This window comes from Amphibalanus amphitrite, unplaced genomic scaffold (genome assembly GCF_019059575.1).
Source record: "Amphibalanus amphitrite isolate SeventyFive unplaced genomic scaffold, NRLGWU_Aamphi_draft 000043F_arrow, whole genome shotgun sequence".
Lineage (NCBI taxonomy): Eukaryota > Metazoa > Arthropoda > Thecostraca > Balanomorpha > Balanidae > Amphibalanus > Amphibalanus amphitrite.
Window position 1 is genome coordinate 510,865 of NW_024881539.1, and position 18,534 is coordinate 529,398.

The window sequence follows — 18,534 nt, forward strand, 5'->3', positions numbered from 1 at the left end:
TTGTCCTCACTTTCATGTCACTTTCGCATCATGATGTTGCAAAATAATGAAGACTGCCATAATTCGATAATCACGAAGCAGAATCTTTCGCTCGATGTGAAGTGACACTGGACACATGTATGGGTGGCTTAGCATCGTTAGAAATGCATCAGTCGATCGATTATAATGCTGCTGCAGGGACGCCTATGGAGTGCCTCAGTTTGAGCACGGCGGACATTCATTTATCTTGGCATCGACAAAAGCCGGGAAACAGGCGATTATACCACGCTATGTATTTTTCAACACAATATCGTATGACATCGATGCTAGTGGAAAACTAAGATGTCGTCGCATTAAGTACAATAAATAATAACATATAACCAGCTCTGCATCTGATTGGTTGACATAAGAGAACTGCGTACAGTACACAACATCGGCCACTAATTTCACAACATGAATCAACATACCGCGGTGATCTATGTTCTACACGTAATACTGTCCTGGAGCTAGCCGTCAAAATAAATAAATACAAGACTACGGCATTATATATCTCTGTTCTGACTGCCCACAATTCGGATCCACCGGCGGTTTTTCGGAGCGTTCACGCTCGGCGCGGCCCGGGGCCGGCTCACGCTCTGCACCGCTCGCTGTTCGCTCCAGGGCGGCGGCCGTCAGCTGATTACGCGTCTCTTCCACAGGTTGGCAGCAGGCCGGGGTGGCGGGCGCCAGCGGCCACCCACGCCCCTCCCCGACCTGCGACACCGGGGTCATTTACACCCCCCCCCCCCCCACAAACGGCCCCAGCTACAGAGGAGACAGAGAGCGGGCGGCCCGCGGACAGAGTGAGGAGGCTGAGGCAGAGTGGCGGAGAGACCCCGGACGGACAGACGTAGGCGGGCCGCGCGGACCCGCCTGGAAAGAGAGAGCGCGGACGGCCAGACTGACAGACTGCTCACAACTGTGACTGTGAGTTGGGTTTTTAGGCGGGCGCTGCAGCTCAGTAGGCTTTCAAGCGTCCCAGGCTATCATGTAGGCTACCTGTGACTGTGAGCACGTGCAGAACAACACGTGTGGTGGAAGAGAAACAGCGAGATTTCTGTGCGGGAAAGAAGACGGTTCACTGACACACCAACAACACTACTGCGCCACTGATCGCCACCGACGCGCCTAGTTCGTCGCCATTTGCGCCAACAAGCCATCCACGACCGGCGACTTGCAGGCCTTCAGCCTCCCCAACATTGTCATCCACATTAACACAGATCCATCAATACAGATCACGTGCAAAGGGTGCTCTGAACACCTCACACATGGACGTGATTTTTGGCCACACGGCACAGCGTTTCATCACCAATCGACGCATATATGTATAACCAACACAATTTGCCTCTTCTGTCATCTATAAAACAATAATCTATGGGTAAGGCATGTTGCTAGCGGAACCCACGCACGGCCCAGCTGCGATTCTACGTCACGTCAGCGCGCGCTCCCTGCCGTCGTAAAGTGTGCGTGTGGCGCGGGACCAATACTGAGAGGTGCGCAGCTCACTCGCTCGCTCTCTCGCTCAGCACACACCCTCCTCCCACACACACGGCGCGCCGGACACCCCAGTTGAGCTGCCACCGCGTGGCGGGCGTCGCCCTTCGCCGGTCACCGGTCGCGCCCCGGTGCGCGGCGTCAGATCACAGAGAGAAGCGGGGCGCCGCGGCCAGCGCGTTCACACACCATGTACGGCCGTGTGCTCGTCGTCACCCAGCAGCGCCGAGTCGCAGGAGTCGATGGATCCGCGGGGAGCCAGCGGCTCGTCACCGCAGGCTAGCCGCTCCTCCTCCTCGATAGCTTCGTCTACCTCCACTTCACGGTAACCTGAGGAAGGTGAGGGGAGTTACAAGGAGTTCACATCCTCACAGTACCCTGTGGGAAGAAAGGAAGGAGAGTCTAAGGATAGAGAGGGCGCAAGGAGGGCATCCGCAATTACCTACATCAGGATATTCTAGGACTGGGTATACGGAAGTGATCAAGGCGATGAGGTGCAGCGTTGGCGGAGAGGGTGAAAACGGCAGCGGCTCATCACCGGCACAAACGTGACCAAAATGTCAGCTTCTAAATGCCACGGCTGCTGGCGATGATGATGTCTGATATTTATATCAAAAGTGGCGCGCTGGGCCACCCACATATCTAACCTAAGCTCATCAGTCGAAGGTTAATGGTCAGTTAATGTGCCTCAATGCGTTAGCGTGGGAGTTAATGAACTCGGTGGTTTTCAAAACGACGATTTTAAATCAAAGTTAAAAACAAAACAGCCGCGCTGGGATATTCTCAAGCCTATTACAACTTGTGTTACACTATGCATTTTCTTGAGCAGTTTGTTTTCGTTTCGCTGCTGGAGAGCTGATTTTGATGCAGCCTGGCAAAAATGTTCTGAGGATCGAAAAGCGGGAGAAAATACGACAGCGAAGTGACAAACAAATTCCATTTCCTCGGCTGAATTCGCCAGCTCGGAAGCAGCATATGGTTTCAATGAAAAGACATTAGGCGGCTAAAATAACACAATTAAACCTAAAAGGTTTCGCCAGACAAGGCCAGCTATTTCTGAAACTATGATCGTTGTCTATTTTAGCGGGCTGCCAGGTGGACCCTATTGTGTTTTAACAAACGGAGCGGCTCAAACTATTTGATCTTCCTTTTATCCTACTTTGGGTGGAATTCAGGATTTTTAATTAACAAAGCACACAGGGATATCACATTGCACGCGAACAAGCAGCTCTTAGAAAGCTTGCTTTCATATCTCCACCAAAGTAAGTAACGACCATCAAACTTCTTTCAAAGCGCCACTTGGCTAAAGATGGGAGAAAGAAGACAACCGTGTCTCGTAACATAATAAAATAATGCTAGGGAGACGGACACACGCTCTGCTGACCGGGACTACTGACCAGAATGGTCCCGCCGACCGCGGCGGCGGGACGGGCGGTCCCTCGAACCTTCCTCTCTCGTTTCCAGCGGTTCATAGGGTCATCAGTCGGTTGGCACGGTGCGTCGGATGCCGAGCCAGCCACCGGTCCTCGTTAAAATGGCAGAACGGAGCTGGCGGGACAGGAGCGGGGCGAGAGGCCAGGAACCGGACGGATGGGTGGGAGGGACAGGAACGGGGCGAGAGGCCAGGAACCGGACAGGGATGGGTGGGAAGGAGCAGGGACGGCGAGCGACGTTTAGGGATAACGATCCAGGATAGGATCACAATTATGCGTGCCGAGGAGGATATCCAAAGACGCTAAACGTTGTATAAATGACAATTCCACAGCAATATCCCAAATCGAAAACTCTACGTAAAATGCATCTGACAAAGAAAACATATCACAATTAATGCTGAGTGCAACTCTTCACCCAAAACGTTTTCCAAGCTGTCTAACTAAGCTAACCGGCGCTGATACCAGGTCACACCGCCTGTCCGAATTCCCTACCTCGATCTACGCTGATGATGGAGTTGACGATGTCGCCCACCGTCATGGTGTGGTTCATGTCCAGCTTGTACTTCCACCGGATCATGAACCAGTCCAGCAGGAAGATTATCAGCGAGAGCACCTTCAGGCCCGCACAAATGCCCACGTACCTGAAAACGAAACACCATGTGTTACTTCACACGTCAAGCAGCTAACGACAGTGGGCTATGTCAGCATCTTACCACGGCACAATTTGGTGCTAGCATCAACGATTCTCGGCGAAACCGGCACACAGAGCCGCAAGCGAAGCCGAGTTCCATCGCGGCAGGACGGAGAGGCACTCAGCTCTCCCACCAGGCTCTGCCTGACCCACCCGTTCGCCGACCCAGCGCGGCACGACCTCCCGGCCATTAATCGCCATTGGACGGCGCCATTGGCGCGGACAAAGCCAGGCTGAGAGCCGCTTCTAATCGGCTCCCCGCCGAGCCGCCCCGTGACACACGGTCGCCATTGGAGGCCCCCCTGGCGGGCCCAGAGACGCGAGCCAGGCCGGCGCGGCAGCGATATCGGAGCTACCCCCGGGTCGACCGTAACGAGCCCAGCTCCAGATAGGTCAGAGTCGGTGCAGCCAGTTGTGAGAAAGGTGCCGATACGAGCCACTCCGTAAGTGGGACCATGAGTGGGTCGTAGAGATAGGGGGCAGGGGTGGTTAAGGTTTGGTGATATTTGGGTCCGCTTACTGGAACCATTGATTTTCTAATAATAAGTATGGCGCCTGGGCGCAGGAGAGGTAAAAAGGCTTAAGTTTACAAATAATCGTAAACGCCTCCGTTGAAACAATTTTGTGCGATAATAATTTGTTTGAATAGTAAAGCTCAAAAGAAATAACTGAAAGGTAACACTTATTGCTGCAGAGGCAGTTGCGGAGCTCTTATCAGCGAGCTCAGTATTTAGACATTTCCATCAATATTATGACAATCCCAAGCGAGTCTGGATGAATAGTGAGCATTTTCTAATTTTCGGATACCTATGCATAAATGTTGAAGCCGATGTGGTTTCTAGCATTTTTTTTTAAATTTAAAAGAGCACTTAGAACTAACATGAACCAAAACATGACCCCTCATCCCCAGTATCCCAATCACTCCGTCTCAGTCACTTCCAAGTTCCAACCGACTCACTTGAATCTGAACACCTCGATGTCGTAGATGAGGCAGCGCCCGGCCCGCTCGCCGCACTGCGACTTCCACAGCACGCACGTCGAGTCGATCACGTTGCCGAACAGAATCGGTGACGGGATGTAGGCGAACAGGCGGAAGATGACAAACTGCATGCCGAGCGCGAACGCGCGCTCCTCCTCGTCCACCGATCTGCGAGAGAGAAAAAAATAACCGAAAACATGGTAAGGTGAGAAAAAGTGAAGACACGTACTGTTGTTTCACTCACTGTCAGAGATCGCGGTACTCACAGCCACACTTTTCACGCGACATCGTAAACAAGACCCGCACAAGCGCACGAGCTCACGGACCAAAACAGCCCACACGGCTATGTGGCATTTTAGAGTCACCCTAACGCTACCCTCAGCGTCATCCCTGCTCCTCAGGCGCACCGACAAGCGACACCTATCGATGATCCACCATAACACCCGACATTGTGAAGCATGTGACCGTACAGGTCCTAAAGTTTTGTTTCACAGCTCTTTCCTATCCGAACCACTCTTCGGTATCGGGTACGACTGCCAAACGTCCTACATGGCTCTGCGGGTTGTGATCGAATGTTGAATACCAATCATTTCACCACGCAAAGGCGCATCCTGCGAACCACACCCCACTATCCGGCCGGCACCCTGACATCCACCCTCCACAGCCACCTCTGTCTCACCTCAGCACGATCATCAGCAGCGGCATCTGGGTGATGGCCACCACGAACGTCATGAAAAACAGCAGCACCATGAACGGCAGCGCGTTGGAGCAGGCGCGCGAGCAAGAGCCAGGCGTGGCGACGGGCACCATGGTGATCTCGGCGTACTGGCTGCTCGAGTTGCCAGCTTCGTTTATACCTGAGCGGGAGAACGGGAGAGGTCAACGGCTAGACAGATTATGTCAAACATTGTCGACGGTGGTGAGGTTTGAACAATCTGGGACTCATGATGACCGGGTAGCCGCAGCATAACAATGGGTTCCAAAAGGCTGCATGATTGGAGCTGGCGGCGTGCACCATCAATCCTGTTGTCCAGTGGAACATGTGGCCCAAATTACTGGCATCATCTACTATCTAGTGACAGAGAGGCATCAACTGAGGTGGCAGGTTTACGCTCTCGGCATTTTCTACAACACAAGTCGCACCACTCCTCCCACCTAGCGGCGACAGCCGATCACTCCCAATACTAACACTCGCCGTCGGGCGGCGCTGTACACTCACAGGCGCAGTTAGTATAGTTGCTCTCGGCGCTGTAGGTCGTACAGCCGGCGTGACAAGGTGAGAAGTATGTCAGTCCATTCGTCCCACACACGGGCTCCACTTCGTTCCGGTCACAATCGCAGCCAAAGTTACAGCTGGCCGTCAGGTTGACGCTGAACATCTCCGGGCTCTGACGAGAGCTGTCGGGACAGGGGAGGGGTCAGATGAGCGCTACACCGTGGCATGCGTAACTGTGTACTGACTGCAGATCTGTGTACTGCAGATCTGGGGCAATAGCAAATTCGTGTGGTACACACTACACAGTAGCGCCATTGTTTGAGTTTTGAGAACAGCAGTACAACACTAAGAATTACTGGCGTTGAATAGACTGTCAACTACCCTGAACAGTCAGCTTCGCAAGCATAGTCTCCTGAAGTTCTTTTCATCCGTCTTAGCATTGACTATCGCTAGGAATTTCAATAGGATATCATTACGCCGCCTACCGTCTGAATCGAGCCACCTGTCCAAGTTGATCTACAGCTCGGCACTTCTCTCTCCAAACAAATACAGCACCGCATTGATACCGTAAATTACTCCCGATACGTATGCCAGCCGTGTCGCCGCCTTCCTTTGGACCTAGCGGCGACTGAATGGGCCGGCATTGACCACAGTCACCGGGGACTCATTCAATATCGGACTGTGTCATTCGAATGGCATTGGCGACAGAGGCCGTTAGCTCCGTCCCGCACGGCGGACCACGAAGGCGGAGGGAGGGGGAGGGGACGCAGCGGACACCGGCAGCCTACCTGAGTGAGTACGGGGCTGTGGCGCCCGCCATCTTGACGTTGTCGCAGCCGACGACGAAGAGGACGCTGTACATTGCCAGCGAGATCATCTGGAAGATGAGGATCAGCTGGACGGCGCCCTTGGGTCGCAGCTGGAGACGCTTCAGGATGTAGCCGCCCATGAAGACGCCCATGCAGGCGCCCGGGATGGCAATCCCGCCTGGAGAGAAGAAAACAAACGTCAGATGGGTCGAAAAAGGTCAGGTGGGCATGGCTGAGAAACGGGAAGAAGTTATCAGGGAAGGTGAAAAGTGGGAAAGAAGGCGAAAAGGAGGACAGAATATACAAATAGATTCAGGGAAAGATGGAGAAAAATAAATTGAAGAAAATGGGGAGAAGGGTATTGAACAGGATAGCTAGAACTAGAAGGAAAAACTGAGAGGGAATTAATGATAGAAGAGATGAAACTAATAATGTAAATGGAAAGGGGCAATGGTACAGAATGTAGACGAAAAGACATCCGACACAGACTGACCCGATCAAAAGAAGACAGAGGTCACAGGGAAACAAGTCACATAACAACAGTCAGGCGGACAGAGATCAGACAAGCTCGGTCTGAATACAAAGTAGAGCTCGCCAGAGAATGTGATGCGTTGACACTTTGACCCCAACTGCATTTGCATCAGTAAGTGAGAGCCACGGAGTCTTCGCTCTGAAGTCACAGCTGGCTCAAAGAGATATCAGGGTTAATATCGTTTTGTTAGGCAGCTAGGCTGCGGGCACGATTTGACACTAATGCCTCTATAAGTTAACATATGGATCAACACCAAAGCCGACTTGATAAATAGGCAATCTAGCCAGCATTTACGGCAGGCATGAGTGAGAAGGAATTCTAGTTTGCCTCCATATATTACGGCTAGGAGCGAATTAATCATGGCCGAAATAAGTCTTGAAAGGTCTGTGTAGAATAGACGTGTTTTGTATGCAATAAAACGGTTCTATGACAACGAAGTTTAAATGAAGAGTCAATGAGTAGGTTACAACCCAATACCCATATATGATTTATGGTTGGTGCGGAAGAATTCAGTCGGAGCTAAACCATCAAAAGCCTTCAGAGGAAGTTACGCCAGCTGCGGGTGAAACTAACACTTTCTGCTGATAGCCACTGCAACGACTGCAGCTGATCAGATTGACATTCAGCCCAGTATATATTTTTTTCTTTAGCAGACTACAAAGTTGTGCAACATCTGGCTATTGTCACATTGAGAAAGGAGCGTTGCAGCGAGGTGGAAAAATATCACAGCGCCAACGGCTGGTGAATGTTTGGTCGACTGAGCGGAATCTGTTCCGCTTTTGATGCACTGTGTGCAGCTGTCATTGCAATTACCTTGTCAGATGCCTGTCAATATTCTAGGTTTGTTCGTGGAGCATCAAAACAGCGGTCCGTTCGCAGCTTTGCTCATCATATCATATCAGAGAACACCCCAAGAAGGTCTTGATAAAACCAGTATAGCGCCTTTTGGGGCGATTAACGGAGCGAGCGAGAGGGTGGGCCTTGCACGTGCGAAATTGCGAGGGGTACCTCCAACTGACTTGTGCACGGCACCTTACTAACCGGTCTCTAGCGATGTGCCAAATTTGAGCACAATCGGCCCAGCCGTTCTCGAGATCTGGAAGCGGCACCCTGCACGTGCGCACGTGCAAAATGGGTCCCAACTGACTTGTGCACGGCACCCTACTAACTGGTCCCTAACCATGTACCAAATTTGAGCGCAATCGGTCCAGCCGTTCTCGAGATCTGGAATCGACCCCTGCACGTGCGCACGTGCAGCAGCACCCCAACTCTGGCACATGGATATGCATTGCCTAGTGGGTGCCTACCTACATGCCAACTTTCAGCGCAATCGGCCCAGTAGTTACCGAGATATTGCAACAATTACAAAAGTGACACCTCTTCGTTTTGCACGTGGCACGTGCATAACGGGTCACCCACATGCATCGGGAATAGTCCAATACTTGGTAGAAGGAATGAAGCTACCCTACAAAAATTACTGCATGTAAATCCGTCAAGTGGTTCCTGAGATATAAGCGTCGCAGAACCGTGACCACGGCCGGCCGGCCGGCCGGCCGCTCATACTCAGAAATTTCCGTTATTCTACGTAAGACTCCGCTCGCTTCGCTCGCTCCGTAACCACCCATGCCTTGGCGAAAAAAAGTTCGCTTACTAGATATAAAAGTAACTTACGAAACCACACCACGCCCAGACTGTAATTTGTTCAGCGAGTTCAGCTATAAAACCCAGTCACACTCCCAGCCAGAATACCAGCTCAGCAGTTGTCCTGCAGAGCGCTACTGCAGAGTTATTCAGTTAACTGGACACTTGATCCCACATCCCTTTTACACGCATCGTCATTCGCCACACCTTCAGCTTCCCCTCCCCTCTCCTCACACCCCGCCACTGCTAACACAGCCCGCTCCCGACACTCACCCGCGAACACAGAGGCCTGGCTCTTGCTGAGGCTGAACTGGGTCTCCAGGTATTTGGGCAGGAACACGATGAATCCGGAGACGATCATCAGCTCCATGCACGCGCCCAGGCAGGTGACCACGTAGATTGGGTTACACACCAGCTTCCACATCGACTTCGGCAGGTCTGCCGGCGAAAACAAACACCTCGTGAGACTTTCATCCGTCATGTGATATATTGAAAATCACGTGAAGTAAAATATCCAATAAAAATGAATACATAAAGAACATAAGCATAATAAACCGATAATTACATGGCATCAGTTTCCTATGCCTCTGAATCACAACTCAAATCTAATCATGAACGCTAATTAATCAAGCGTCCCCGTCCGGGACACACCACCAATCCCTCGTCACGGCGCAGCAGCGCGGGCGGACAGCCATCGCCGCCGGCGTCTCCCAGGGATCGATTGTCGGCCCCGAATTCATCACTGTGCGCCGTTCGACGCGACATTCCCATCAGCGCCGAGCCCCCGGCGGGAGGCGGCCGGTCCCGTCCCGACACTAACTCTGCACGCTATCAATCCCACCTGGGCCGCTGCCGGCCGGCCGGCGCCCCTTTTATGCCCCATCCGGCCGAATCACCGGCTTTTACTGATCAGAGGCGTGAGGGCGTCGGCGTCGCGGTCACCATAGTCTTACGGCTCCCGTCTCACCGGGTTATGACCCAGCCGGCGACAAGGCTCTCCGGTCAACACACGCCCCAACAAAGCTACACCAAACAAACAAACCTACTCGCACACTAAAACGGTATCCACGCATCCACCAACGCCCAAATCTACACAAGCACACGCATACGCAGCTATACACACCCGTACACTCCGTACATACCCACACGAACAGTTACTCACACACACTGAACCGACATCTACCCATCATCCCACGCACCTACCCACTGCCCAAATGCCAATCATACACACTTTACAGTGCACATCCAAACACTCATCCACTTACACACACAGAGGATGCCATCACCACCGACGCCATCGTCACTCACCTTTGACATCCCGTCCGTAGTTGGAGCGTGCCGAGCGGACACTGTGCTGGCTGACCCGGCTAACCTGCGACACATTCGACTTTGTGCGCCGATGACCGCGGTGGAAACTGTTCTGAGACAGCGCTCGCTGTGGGCCGGCTGTGAGCAGGAGAGGAGGCGTTAGAGAGGTGCAGAGACAGCGGAACACTTGCTGAATAATAGAATAGTTACCGCTCCAGTATTTGAGAAGGTACTTGAGCTAAAATATAAACAATATGGAACCCACGGATAAACTGAGTACCGATTTAAAGCGCGCTGGGAGGTACGGGTTAAGTTGAGCTGCTAGGGCTAAACTCTCGGGCGCCAGCCAGAGTGTGGTCAGTGGTCACCAGGTCGATAGAAGACCCGGCAATGACTCATTTGTGAAGCTGAATGAGGTTGTCGTGCTAATGTTTGGCTTTACAGGCAAACCTAGTGCCTCATTCAAAATCAGACGGGGACTCAAAACTCCCTGAGTCAGACCTATTCGATTTGACGCGGTCCATGATTCAGTCTAGCAGGGCTAGCATCCCCCGGAACACAACACCAGGAGCTTCACTATCGAGTTTAACCAGCCACTCGGGTTAACCCTCTCCCGGTAAAGCACACGTACTTTTGGACAGCGCCGTCTGGGACACCGTGTAGACGTTCTTGGCCGGCTCGGCCTGTGCCGCCTTCTGCTGGGCGGCCAGCTCCATGTGACGCAGCCGACTGCGGTATTCATGCTCAGTCGGGTTGGATAGAGTCCGCCTGCGGGGGAGGGCGGTAGTATGGTCACATTGGTCAACAGTGGCGTGGAAGGAGGGAGAGGGAGAGGGAGAGGGAGAGGGAGAGGGAGAGGGAGAGGGAGAGGGAGAGGGAGAGGGAGAGAGAGAGGGAGAGGGAGAGGGAGAGGAAGAGGAAGAGAGAGGGGGGGGGGGGGGGCGAGAGGGCGAGAGGGAAAAGAGACGAAGGGAGCAGAAATAAAATAGATGGAACAGCAGGCCTGGCTCTGTTAGCGGCCAGCAGGCGCCTACTATAGCCTCCTCCGTACCGATCGGCGATCACCGACCACAGTCATTTCCTGAGCCGACGTAAATGTTTGGTGCCGAGCGGCGGCCCGCCAAACTAACAGTCCGCACAGTGCCGATCTGGTGCCGACAGCCGACCGCATCCAACGCCAAAGTTTCTCCGACCAAGATCCACAAACAGACTAGATCTCCGGCGCCCTCCGGCTCATAAATCCGCCCACCGGGTCACCTCTGCGACAGCTGCAGATGGAGCGGCTCCCGCTCTTTTCCTTCTCTCGACCTCTCCCTCGGTTCACCCCCGCTCTGTCCTTCCTCCCGTCCTCTCCCTCTGTTCACCCGTCCCGTCCACTCACCGATGGCCCGGTTTGAAGTGGGCCTGTTTGCTGGCGCTGTGGTCGATTACCACATTACTGCTGGCCGTGCGCCGGTGGCCACGTGCCGCGTGTCCGTGCACGTGTCCGCCGTGCCCGTGCGGCTCGTGCTCGGACACGTGGCGTTGCCGGAAATGATGGAAGTGTTCCTCGGAGCCACGTGACGCGGCCCGGTGCTGCCGCTTGGCCTCCTTGGCTTTTTCCTCCTCCCGGACACGCTGCTTCTCACACTGGAACGAGAATCAGTCGGTCAGGTCAGGACACGTGGGGTAAGAACAGGAAGTCCTGGCACTGAACGAGCGACACCCAGTCAAGTGACATTAGATGACATCCGGGGGAGCGGGAACTGTCTCTCCTCACAATGGAGACGTCAGGTAACACACCAGGCCAGCGGGGTGTGGAAGGAGACAGGCTTGGCTGAACACAGGTCAAGTACCGGTGCCGCTCTCGTCAATTGATTGTGCGAGGAGTTATTCTGGGTGCCTGGCGGCGTCAGGTAACCTCTCCCTAATAATTGCTGGCTTCCCCTGCCTGTAACCGGAACCTATGGGCAGGGGCCTCTTAATGGCAAACGAAACTCATTAAGCTGGCTGCTTGATTGGTAAGACGATACGGAGTGCAAGGATTACGCAGGTGGAAATCAGGCAAGCAACGCAACCATTCACGCAGCTGCACTTTACCAGCTGAAGCTCTAAGAGCACAGCAATACACCCACATCAAACATCACAGATCAATTCAAGCGTAAGCCTTAAACCAAAGCCATGAATTGATCAATGCCCGGGCGGTCCGTTTTCGATCATCACTCACCTCCAGGCTCTTGGGGAAGAGGAAGAAGGGCGCTCCGAGCACGAACATGCCGATGCCACAGATGAGGAAGCCGCCCCACCACATGCCCACCCAGCGCGGGTCCGATGTGTCTGCCGGAGAGGGCGGGTCGGGTCAGGTCAGGTCAGGTCAGGTGAGTTCAAACAGTACGCTGTCTCGTTTCAGGTTATGACTTTATTTATTAACATTGCAAATAAAGTCAGCAAACAGGAAAGCAGGACAAATATTACCTAAGCCGCATGCTAAAATGCGCCGAATGTCGGCAAAATATTTCCAAACTAATCCTACGTAACAGCCTGAGCAAAATTGAATACGTTACAATTCAGCCTCCTTCAGAGGCCTGACTGGATAGGACGCTTCAAAGAACCCCAGAGGGTGGGTGGGCACTTCAATGGACAGTGTTGAGTGGGGACAGGAAATCCTGATCCCTGGATCCCAGCTCCACCAGCGGACAGTCATTGCGTAGGTAGCCAGGACGGATATGTCGACACGGCATTAAAGCGCAAAGTTGCAAACTTGCAGAGCAGCCATGTGATATCCGGGTTGAAATTAATGCAACGGTGCAACGCCCTTCCTGTTAAAGGGACTATCCCACCTTTAACATGGGGTTTGAGTTGAGATAGCCAAGTTTGCAGCGAGGTTCAGAAACCACTATCTATCTAGGTTGCAACCCCCGCGGCCTCTTGGTGTTGAAGAAATTCGTTCCCTTCATTTGAAAATGGGCCTTGTACAAGGCCCTATCTTCAACATGGAGCGACCGTTAGTGTGACGTCACCTCGTTTAGTCATTCTGATTTAAATGGGTTTGTTCGTTGAAAAATCGCTTAAAACTTGGTCTGAACTTTGTTGTGGTGCCTACAGAGTAAAAAGAATCAGCTTTATGACAGTAATGTGGCCTGGGGAAGGAGGCAATTTTGGGCTGTGACGTCACATATTTGAAAGTTTGTGTTTGGAATATGGGAAGCCTAAGATGTTTAATGAAAAATAAATGCCAGAACCGTGCTCCTGGTCATCCAATCTAAAAAGTCGGGCACAATTTAACTGGTTTTAACAACATTTTAGAAGGTGGGATAGTCCCTTTAACTTGAGGAGTAGCAAAAGTCAAGTGAAAGAGCCCTAAACATCAAACTTCTATCGTTAGAATAACCAGAAAGCCCACGACACCCCCATCAACGTATAACTCTTGGGTCATAAATTAACAACCACCCGCCTTTGTTAGTAAGTCAACGGAGAGGAAGTCTATTAAACAACTAGCTTATATAAGTCACTGAAATAAATAAGCAATAAATTGTGACCCATAAATCCAAACAGAAAAAATTCGTCCCGCCTGTCGCCATTTAACCTTGTCGTATAGGACAAAAGTATGGAATGTGACAGACCCCACCTTATGCCAAAACTCGGCGGCGTGGCGCACAAATCACCGTCTGTCACCGCCAACCGGTCACCCATCACAGTCGAGACGCCGGCGGCTGCGCTACAACAAACGGCTGGCACCGGGCAGCCGACACGGCCGAAATAGCCCCGTCCGTAATACGTTACATAAGAGCCCTGGCACTAAACCCCAACAGTGAGTGACTGTATTTTCGCATCATCCCTCCAAATCATAGCACGCTTTCATAGACAACAAACTATCATCATATGGTGTGCACCTAGCGGTATTCTGAATGCACTCAGTGATCCTGTCGCGTCCTGACGTAAAGACGAAAGAAAGTGAGTTTGGTGGAAATATAGAGAAAAAATGAAGTCTTACCGGCATCATCAGGTAGTGGGATGCCGGAGAAGGCGTCCACGTGGTGGGAGAGCATGTAGGCTCCGAGCAGGAAGCCCAGTACCGGCCCGAACGCCACCATACTGTACATGCAGCCTGTGGGGTGGAAAAGAGTTGGAACGGTGTCACACGACGAACATTTCTTAGCAATGGTGAAATAGTTTGACGAGACAATTCAAACATCAGTAGGTAACACATAAAGATCGCCAATAACTGTGATTCTAGCAATATTTTCCCAGCTATATCGCGGAAGTCATACACTCAAGTATAGTATACTGTAGTGAGCATCACGATGAGAGTGCGGAACAATATTGTCTGGGCTGAGTGCTCTGGGTCAATTCATTAATCTGAGGCAGAGGTTACAGGAAACAGCAATATCCTCCCGTCCAATAAAGTCATCGCAATACGGTGTCGAAATACCAATTCAGCACCAGCTACATCGATTGTCACAACACGGCTGCCGCAATGGCACGATCCGTGCAGCGAATCTCCTGGGACTCCAGCTGAATCAAACCCCGCACTGCAGTCACTGCGGCCACACCAAATACCCGCTGGGACAATCAAATCCATCATTGACTCGAGCGCAATTACCCCACCGGATTTCAACATTCCAGTCAAAGCTAGCAATTCACACCTAGCTCTCCTCAGCTCTATCCATCTCATCCTCTCACCACTCATCAACCCGTCATCTCTCACCCTCCCTCCTCTCTCTCTCTCTCTCTCTCTCTCTCTCTCTCTCTCTCTCTCTCTCTCTCTCTCTCTCTCTCTCTCTCTCTCTCTCTCTCTCTCTCTCTCTCTCTTTCTCTCTCACACACACACACACTCTCTCTCTCTCTCTTTCTCTCTCTTCCTCTCTCATCTGCCTCTACTGACCGATATAGAATGAGGAGCTCTCCCGGGGCACGTGGTCGTCAATGTAGGTAGTGCCCAGTGTAAAGAGCGGCGAACCGCCCGAGCCCAGCAGCAGCTGAGCCAGCATGAAGATCAGCACGGGCAGCAGGTTGCTGATGGTGCCGTCAATGCAGTTGTCGCACCGGCCGTGCAGGTTGTTGTGAGGAGAGAGTGGAGGAGACGCCAGGTCCCGAGACAGGTCTGCAGAAAGGCAGAGTAGAGAGAATGGGTCAGAACGGCGGAGACAACAAAAATGTCATTTAGAGTCATACGGTAGCAAGATAAACGAACAGATACACAATCACATTCATGACTCTCGCTTCGTGAGTTCGATGATGGCGATTTCGTGTTATGGGGCGCGTGATTCCGTGAGATCGAGGGCCGTGCAGCTGGTGGGGACAGGATCTAGGACAGAAGCGATCCGGTGACGCGGTGGAGATGGGTAGACCATCAGGTAGATGCTGGGGCATAGTGTGTGCGGGCCGCGACAGCAGGCTAGGAAAACGACACCGGCCACAGCTAATGGATCCAGGCGGACAAAAAAGTGGGAGTGTATGTGTTCTGTCAGGTGTACTGTACAACAGCAAATGGAACGGTGGGAGAATGTGGCTGCTTCACTCAGGCAAAGGGGGGAAAAACTTCCACGAGAGAAGGGCTGATAACAGAACAGCCCATAGCTGAGCCGTATGATTTTTTTTACCTTCGGCTATGCCCAGGGGCTGAACCCAGTCGGCATAAAACCATTGGGAGGATAATTTGAAAGGGATAAGACCAATTACCTGACGCCATCTGACATTTCAAGTTTTGACAGCAAACTGCGCAAAGTTCATCTCTCGAGATGGTCCATCACGAATCAGGCCTTCACGTCAGTTTAAGAGAAAGGTGGGCAGTGACGCGGCTTTACCGAGAACAAAACCAGTCCGGCGCCGAGTTAGTGAGAATAACTCGCAGATAGAGCCGAGCGGAGGGTCCGTCACGACCGGTCGGCGAAGGATGATGGGTCATGAGACGGAGACAGCGTCGCAGCGACGTCTCAGGGGACAGTGGGAGAGACGAGTGGCTTATCGGACCGGTGGCAGGAAGCGTGACGCCGGGCGGCGGAGGCCGAATTCACGCCAAATGTTAGTCTATTACGCCGGAAGGGACACAGGATACTGGGCAGACAGCTGGACTGAGACTGACAGACAGACAGACGGACAGATGGCTGTCGAGGTCATACGATGGCGCCCGAGATAAATATTTCTGAGACGGAAGAGAGACGCCGTTAAACATGGAAGTAGCTATGATTATATAATACAGGGTCAGGGATGAAAAATGTGGACAATGTGGGATGATGCGCATCGGGCTGACATTTTCCACAGACTTTACTAGTGAGACACATAACTCTGGAAAATTGACAAATCAGCTTAGCCCCTTGGGCAAATGTCAAAGCTAAGTCGATCAGGATGACATTAAACTTAGAGACGACACATGCCTGACATGATTTTCAGAACCCAACCATTCAGCAGCAGTCACGGCATCAAGGGATAAGTCACTGCCGAACAAAGACGCAGGTTATCGAAAATCGCAAAAATAATTCACCGATACGGCAAAAATCTATCAAAAAATTATTTATATATAATCAAAAGTGCAGCAAAATCCTTACGATATCCTAACTCACAAGTTTTAAGCTATTTCTTGATATGGCATCACAAATGCACCTTTTAAGTATTCACTGCGTTTACTGACGATATAAACATTTCAGTCGTGCTTGGCACGAGCATGCACAACATGCAACCACGTATAGGTACTCCAGTTATCAGCTAAAAAAGTCCACCCAGTACCAGTCGGTGCCGCCACCATCACACTTGGGAAAAGCGTCGCGCCTGCTGTCGTCATAACTATAGGCCCTGCCGTGCGTCCGTCCCGTGAGGCAGCCAGCAGTTTCAGCCAACCATTTTAGGGAACGAGCGACTCCTGTGCGGCAGGGCAGGGTTCAACCAGCGCGAAGCCCCACCCGCGTCTGTCTGGGTCAGGATGGACCTAAACAGAGACGAACTCAAGACGCCGGTCCCTGTCAGCATATACGGAGACAGGCCGGCGCAGGAGCGGACCCGGTGGACCGACCAGAGGCAGGTTCACGAGGGTCACAGGAGGTAACATTATATCACGGAAGGAATATGTCGCTTTGTGCAGCTGCACAAACACAGCAAGGAACACAGCGCTATAATAACGATTGCTATCTAAAGCCCATGGGGTAATTTCACACCAATACGGAGTCATGTAAAATAAAATCACCAAACAAATTTCTCATTTATGCGACGCACTACGCAGTGCCCAACTATTACTGCGCATTTTCCCTCGGGGACGGCCACTGGAGGGATGGGGAGTGTGGGGGAGGGGAGGACAGACGCGTCGCTCGGCCGGCCCGGCACCTATGGCGCTACCCAATTACGGGCATCGGATCGATCGACACATACAATCGCATTGGTCCGACTGACCGACCGGCTCGGCAGAAGCAGGGGGCTGCCGGGGCGGACACGACGCTGAATATCGGTCCAATATAGACCGGTGGCGGCCGGCAGGGGCAGCTAGACGCTGGGCACAGGATCGAGGATATGGCACGGTGATACAATACTGACTGTGCTAAGGCGATACGCTGTGTGTGTGTGGGGGGGGGGGGGGCTACATGGAAACAGAGTAGCTCACAAAAATCATCACAGCTGACGGTTTTAAATAGTAATGCAGTCGGATCATGCAACACACACATTGTCGGTATACAGTGAATAACGCAGCAGTCACTGACATTTGTCCGTGGCTAGGCATGCAAATCTACACTTCAGGTTATGAATATCATAAAACACTACCGAGCAGGCATGCTGTTCGTGCGATGTTCATGAAACATAGCCTGCAAAGGTCGTCTATCGCCTTAAACACATTAAAGTTAAACACAAGGTTACTGAATTTCACGCTGGCATGTGACCGTTCCTTTCCAATGTGCTACCGTACATAGGGGAGAGTGGGGCAAAGCGGCCACCCGGGGCAAAGCGGCCATCCATCGTTTTAGCCCTCCACAGCTGGCGTCAGTTCCAATTTATGATTTCCAAATATACTTCTCTTTGCGGTCGTTCGAATGAGCCAGACCGGGGTTTCAGGCCCATCGCCATTGTTCTGTGAAACACGGAAAAGCATTTCTTGCCAGGTTACCAATTATGTTTACAATTTTTAAATGTTATTTTATTCCATAACCGTTTGGAATTTTTATAAGCGTTTTTGTCCATGCATTGCGTGGTTATCGTACATGCCTCCTACCAATTTTAATGCTTTTTACCCCACTAATAGCTGAGCTGGAATATTTTTGTCTCGGACGGTAGCGCGGGGCAAAGCGGCCGGGGCAAAGTGGCCAGCCCCCAATTGGCCATAAGTTGTTTCCATCTGGATAAAAACATTATTTATATTCAAATGTGTCGTCATGCATTCATCTTGGCCACTTTTTGGTTACATGAGTTACCAAATTATGCAATTAAATGTTTTTCCAAGAAAATTATTTCT

General features: G+C 51.9%; 1 protein-coding gene across 7 annotated transcripts in view; it reads right to left on the reverse strand.

Annotated features, from left to right (window-relative positions):
* Nucleotides 1–257: 257 nt before the first annotated feature.
* The window catches only part of LOC122377105 (solute carrier organic anion transporter family member 5A1-like), a 67,535-nt gene continuing 49,258 nt past the window's right edge, over nucleotides 258–18,534 (reverse strand). For 4 of the 7 annotated variants that reach the window (XM_043357079.1, XM_043357088.1, XM_043357072.1 and 1 more), the window contains exons 6-18: nucleotides 14,986–15,204; nucleotides 14,095–14,208; nucleotides 12,328–12,437; nucleotides 11,503–11,750; nucleotides 10,753–10,889; nucleotides 10,122–10,259; nucleotides 9,087–9,251; nucleotides 6,620–6,818; nucleotides 5,835–6,013; nucleotides 5,295–5,472; nucleotides 4,595–4,783; nucleotides 3,438–3,586; nucleotides 258–1,842 (exon numbers count right to left, since the gene is read on the reverse strand). In XM_043357079.1, the coding sequence (XP_043213014.1) occupies nucleotides 1,694–1,842; nucleotides 3,438–3,586; nucleotides 4,595–4,783; nucleotides 5,295–5,472; nucleotides 5,835–6,013; nucleotides 6,620–6,818; nucleotides 9,087–9,251; nucleotides 10,122–10,259; nucleotides 10,753–10,889; nucleotides 11,503–11,750; nucleotides 12,328–12,437; nucleotides 14,095–14,208; nucleotides 14,986–15,204 (2,174 nt within the window). In that variant the 3' untranslated portion in view covers nucleotides 258–1,693. Of the gene's footprint in view, nucleotides 1,843–2,909; nucleotides 3,061–3,437; nucleotides 3,587–4,594; nucleotides 4,784–5,294; nucleotides 5,473–5,834; nucleotides 6,014–6,619; nucleotides 6,819–9,086; nucleotides 9,252–10,121; nucleotides 10,260–10,752; nucleotides 10,890–11,502; nucleotides 11,751–12,327; nucleotides 12,438–14,094; nucleotides 14,209–14,985; nucleotides 15,205–18,534 lie in introns of all 7 variants that reach the window. The other 3 variants (XR_006255795.1, XR_006255793.1, XR_006255792.1) reach the window with 1 other exon arrangement.